The 6,000-nt window shown below is 43.7% G+C and overlaps 1 protein-coding gene across 11 annotated transcripts in view; it reads right to left on the minus strand.

Annotated features, from left to right (window-relative positions):
- Positions 1-5,550, minus strand: part of LOC8036454 — a 115,866-nt gene extending 110,316 nt beyond the window's left edge. For 6 of the 11 annotated variants that reach the window (XM_040501395.2, XM_029990356.4, XM_029990357.4 and 3 more), the window contains exons 1-3: positions 5,140-5,519; positions 4,729-4,785; positions 1,549-1,594 (exon numbers count right to left, since the gene is read on the minus strand). In XM_040501395.2, coding sequence (XP_040357329.1) covers positions 1,549-1,594; positions 4,729-4,765 — 83 coding nt within the window. In that variant the 5' untranslated portion in view covers positions 4,766-4,785; positions 5,140-5,519. Of the gene's footprint in view, positions 1-1,548; positions 1,595-4,728; positions 4,786-5,139 lie in introns of all 11 variants that reach the window. The other 5 variants (XM_040501399.1, XM_040501398.1, XM_040501396.1 and 2 more) reach the window with 1 other exon arrangement.
- Between the last annotated feature and the right edge of the window lie 450 nt (positions 5,551-6,000).

Here is a 6,000-nt window from a genome sequence, read left to right on the forward strand (position 1 = left end):
TCCTATCCTACAACAAGATCTATGACTGCGATTTCACCAATGTTGAAGTTTTGGCTAGGGGAGGGTCCCACCACAAACTCCTCACTTTAAAGAACATATGCAAAATGAAAAAGGTATTTTTTAAACAGCCTAGATGTTTTCGGAAGAGGATGTCATAAAATGAATTTACAACGAAAAGAAAATTTTTTAGAGCCATATTTACGGCGCGAAACGAATTTGTAGTTGGCGCCTGCAGGAACCTACGGACAAGTGGCCAATATGGTCACGTGACTGGCCACTATGGTCACGTGGTGCTTGCGCTCTTTCGGAAGCTTCCTATGGTCTCTGAAAGTTACTTATTCATCTTTGTTTGAAGTGCAACAAAAACAAAGATTAATAAGTAACTTTTAAAGCCCAAAGGAAGCTCTAGAAAGAGCGCAAGCACCTCGTTATAGACTTGTGTGCTGGTCAGAAATTGACAATGGAGTCGCACCGGAGTGCTTCCTTTCGGTGGCAGCGACAGTGGCAGCGCGCCACACTCAGCGTACAGCGGCGGCGTGAGGGTTCCGAGGACTTCAGCGATAGCGCTGAACGGCTCCAGCATAACTTGCGGCGGCGGAGCACAGGTCTACCACGTGATTAGTGGCAGCTCCCACGGGTACCAACTACGAACTCGTTTCGCGCCGGAAATATAGCTCTACAAATTTCGTTCATTCGTCGTAAATTTATTTATGGCAACCTTTTCCCATCAAAATAGTTGAAAAAAAATTTTTTTTTTTCCTTCCCATGTTTTTTAGGCACTGCACCCTAGTTGGACATTTCCCCATACGTCACATTTAGTTTGTGTTTTGCTAATTTCTCCGCTGTGTTGGCAAGGAAGTCAAAGGAGTGCCTGAACCAGGTAGGCAACTGCAGGCCATGGCTTCTTTATTTTGTTATTAAGCACCTAAATCACCCTATTTCACCACTGCCAAGACAGAACCACACAATTTACAATGAAATTTATACTTCACTGATGAAATTTATACTTCACTGAACAAGCCCATCAAGATTTGATCCAACTTCAGCTACTTGCGCATGTTTTGTGACGTGGCAGACGATATTGCCTCGACGGACATTCAAACCGGGAGACGATAAAGGTGCCAAGGAAAGCCTGGCATGCGACAAGTTATCCAACCTACTAATCCCCAGTGGACACAAAAACTGAAATATTTTCCTTGGGAATATATGCTGTTTGAATTGGACAAACATTCGACTACAAAAGCTAGGACTCCATGACTTGAGACACACCTCTATTTCGGCACAATTTTAACAGCACATTTACTTTCTGTTTTGTTTCTTTCAACAAAAACCGTTAGCACATACTCAGAGATATCCTGAAGACAACACCGAGTGCCGCAAGAAAAAATATTGCTTGTCTGTTGGCAAAAGAGCATGCAACGTTTGGCCTGACAAATGACCCGAGTGATTCCAGATATTTGCTTTGGCCCCTGCCAGTTTTAGCTTTTGCAACCCTGACATCGGCACCAACACACAATCATGAAAAAAGAAAAAAGAAACATTTCTTACACTCCCTCAGGAGGTTGTGCTGGAGCCGGTTGGGCAACTGTTTTGCCTGCAGAAATCAGAAACAGAAAGAACAGACAAAGAATCAGCACCAGACTTGGTTGTCTCTGTAAAAAAACACAGGGCTGTTACAAAACAGTTATCTTCTTCACTCCGTGTTATAACTGTGCAGGAAATGGCTTCAACAATACTGCAACGTGAATGCAGATGCAATGAAAAAGGACGTTGAGACAGTAATAAATAAGGAACTTACTCACTTGTCCAAGGTTTGTCAATTTGACACGGAACATGTTACAAAGGCAACTGCCTCGTAACAGATTTGAATGAAGACAGGCATTCAAAGTTCCAAGACTTCCAGAAAATACTAAATGAAACTATAACATATTGTCCATTTCAGACATTTGCCCTACCCACTATTTGCTCGTCGCTCTTAAGATTTACCTTGATGCGACTGCACTAAATGGGTGGCCTCAAAGGAAAACAGGCTGGTTTTAAAAGGCATTGACTTGCAATATTGTTGGAGACCATGTAGTTTTTCTGACTTTTTGTCTGGTGAAAAGGGGTAGTTTGATCACACAAAAATATAATGAAACTTCACTCTTAGCAAACATTCAGCAGCCTCAAATGGCAATGTCAAACTATGTTAGTAAAAATGTGCTATGGTGAGGGATTATAAAAAAGTGTGCAAAGAACAGTTAATGCAAGCAATTATGCAGCTTATTTCAAAGCACAGACCACAACCTACAGCTTAAAACAGTCCCCATTTTTATCATTTAATCCTTTGATGGTTGTCCACGTACATGTACGGCGGTAATTACACATTTGAAAAAGCCCGCCTAATGTGAAACTGCACGCACCGCGGGAGATGTTGCATTGTGTTATGTTTTTGACAAACTATAAATGTATATTCGCTTGTTGTTTTGCTTTGCTGGGCAATTTATAGTTTTCAAATTAGAAGCTTTTCGCACGCTACGCCCACTTCGCGTGCCGGCCACTCTGGCGGTAGCAGGAGCACTGGCTCTTCTGATTCAGACTTCTTACGCTTTTAAAAATTAAATTCAAAAGAGTGCTCGTCATCCGACGAAGCTGCGCAAAGTACCCTCCGGTTAGGAATCTGAAGCCACTGGAATGCAGAAGTGGATGTGCCAAAATGAAACTGAATGGAAGGAAGGAGATAACTTTTTCGCCTTCAATATTTTCATTTAATGCTCCTAACCCTAAACAGCTTGAAAACGTTGTATGTGCTCCCACTATAAATAAAAAAAAGTGTGCATCAAAATTTTTTTTATACTACTCCTTTTAAAACAAAACCCGACCACTGGGAAACAACTTTTCGGGGAAAAAGCTTGACCGTTTAAGGGTTAATTTGTGTTATATGCTCTTGCAGTCTACAGCCCACGAGTGTTATTAATCAAACAGCAGGGTTTCACTCAGCCCCAACGTAGTTGAGAAAAAATAGATGAAACGTGCAAATGACATACTGAAGCCTGGAAAAGTAACATTGAAGCTCGTGGCTGATGAAAGACAGAAAAAAAGAACCGATAGAGTAGCAGTAGAAAGAGAAAGTGCAGCATCAGCATCACTGGGAACACTACAGCTCACGAAGGTGCTTTAAAAGGGTAGGGAAACGAAATTCCAGCGCTCATTTTCTAGCTTGAATGTGTTGCATGTTGCACCCTAACCTCAAAAACAACAGTCTTCCGTTGAACGGCACAAGACAACTAATTTTAAAGCTAAATAAACAATCTTTCAATGTACACCTGGTGGATGCATGCGGAGCCTATTTGGGAGGTAGTCTAGCAACATTGTGGAATCTGCTACGTAGTCGTGACGTAGCAGGTTTCTTCGAACAGTGCTGCTCTTTGGCATTTCAACATTTTCCCTCTTAGCTTTCCTCCTCAACTCACAAGTCACGTATTGTACCAAACGGTCCAAGATGGAAAGGAGAGACTCCCCTCTTTCTCGAACCCTCAATCGTGCAACCGGACACAGCCACTCTCCCATTAGAAGATTAGCCCGTCGCTCAAAACTCGAACAAAAGTTGCTTTCCCCACCCCATTCAGCCCTAAGCTGACAGTGTTGCGGAAGCTATGTGCTCCTTGGGCCAGCCCATGGACTCATCAACCCATGGGTACTTCGAACGGCTTGGTTGTAACGCGCTGACGCTGTTGACACCATCACAACACTGACAACGCCACCAAGAGCAAAGCTCATAACCACGCCAGCCTTGGTACGTCACGAATGCGGGGAATCTTTTCTTTCTGTTTTTCTTTGCTCCGAATATCCCATGACGCATCGCGCTCTCCCTTCGCTTCTCTTCGAGCGCTTGCTCGAGTGCACTGTTTGGAACGAAAAATATATCAAGTCGTTCAAAATACAAACGTGTGATTATCATTTACGGTTATTATCCATCATGCTTGACTCATTTCCGAACGAAATTTGAATATTTAAATTTTTGTTTCCGTACCCCTTTAAGTGCTACTGGGTCAAACTTTGGCTTCAGCCACTGTATTCATTATTCGACAACAGAGCTTAACAGCAAAAACATGACAGGGGCAAACAAAGGTCTCGTTGCCTGTGTGCCTTACTGTGTACTTGTCTTGTTCCCACCGTTCAACTATACTGCTAACAAGTCATTCTAACCATTCAAGGTTCATGTTTTTTTTTTAATTAAGTGCAGCACAAGGAAGCCCGTTTACGCAGCTCAGGTTGCTGCTTTAAAAACAGAGACAAGCTTTCCTTCTAAGGAAATACCAAACAAAAGGAAAATTATCAAAAACAGAAAACGAAAAAAAAAAGTTGTTTGTATTTGTTGCTTCTCAGGAATCAATATTATTAGGTTATGTTGCCTCAGTACATACGGGCTTCTATCAAGCTTCGTCACACGAGCTTCTTTTCTGAGGTCTTCAGAAGCAGGCGCTTTCCCAAACGGGACAGGTCAGAAACTTGGCCACGACAGCAAAGCACCGCCGTGGCCGCCAAGTCGACGCGACAGTAGAGCACGATTTCAAGGTTAACCGCGACCGCTGAATCCTGCCGAAAACGAATCCTTTTACGCATACCGCCACAACTCCACATACATTTCTTTTATTCTAGAAAATAACGACGACCGCATCCGCCAGCTCCAACTTTTTACAGCGAGGTCCACACTCGAGTTGCAACAAAAAAACTTGAGGGCCTTACCTTTGGGGTACCGCTGCTGTAACATGCGTTTGCTCATCTCGAAACTTGTCAGGTGCTCTAGAAAAGAAATGTAGGTCGGGCAGCGTTTCGGCAATCCGCACCGTGGTAGCGAAGTCGCGAACGGATTGCGACAAAAGTCGAGATACAATCTATCCACGCGAACGACGACGAGCAAGCAGGCAAAGCAGTCGATGAACCGATACGGCACAACACACTCGCTGACGTACCCGAAAGCAATGCCTTTTGTGCACCGCCTATGGAACATCCTACTAAGAAAGCACTGCAGAGTTATTACACTCCGACGAAAGCGAGATTTTCATTGCGAGCAGGAAATATTTGCCGGAAAATAAGAGTTTCCGAGATGAGTAGCAGTAGTAAGTAGTAGGGGGCAGGTTCCGCAGGCAGACTTACCATTTCGCAAGATCTACAGGGTGTCTTTGGGCTGCTGCGCTGCTCCGTTCGCTGCCCGCAACATACGGTGTCATTCATTTGCCTCGAAGTGATCGATACACACTTTTACATTTGGCCAGTTGATCGAATTTGTCTTAGGCTTAGCGGGAAGCTGTGGTGTAAACATATGTCACTTCCGTTGACGTGGACTTGAGTCTGCGGTGCTTGGCGTTGCGGTTTTGATTAGAACGGGTCGCTGGGTTTCTCACTACACACAGACAAGGCTGTCAGGCACTCGGTGTTACAAGAACATAAGGTGGCTGGAGGAGTAAAATATTGACGAAAACGCGACGAAAGTGACCTACATGCCCCAGAAGCACCAACCGGCTAGTCCGAGAGGTTAGTACGCGAGAGAAGTAGTAGATGGCGCCTAGGTCTCATGCCAGACGAAATTCGTTTGCTGCCAAATTCGGCGATGCAAAGGCGAATAATTACCGGTTATATTTTAGTCAGCTCGTTATTGCTTGAGTTCAGAAAGAGATTGATTAAAATATAGAAATAAAATGGAGCTTTTAAAGGGATACTACAACGAAATTTCGGCGCTCATTTTTTGGTCTATATGTGTTCAAAGGAGCAGTATCACAACAAACATACCAATATCTTGTCAAAAAAAGTCTTGAAAAAGAATTTTAAAACAAATTAAACGATTAGCAAAGAGCACGTGGTGGATGTCGCCAACGCCTCGTTTGTAATGCTTGTCTAGGAACCTTGACAGCTAGTGACGGAGGTTGTCTCACCTCCGGCCACGACGAAAGAAGAGGGAAAGGAGGAACTCCCCTCTTCCCGAGAATGCCTTTTGTGTGTTGCAGAAGTCGCTATTGT

Source organism: Ixodes scapularis, unplaced genomic scaffold (assembly GCF_016920785.2).
Source record: "Ixodes scapularis isolate PalLabHiFi unplaced genomic scaffold, ASM1692078v2 PGA_scaffold3__209_contigs__length_174095766, whole genome shotgun sequence".
Taxonomy (NCBI): domain Eukaryota; kingdom Metazoa; phylum Arthropoda; class Arachnida; order Ixodida; family Ixodidae; genus Ixodes; species Ixodes scapularis.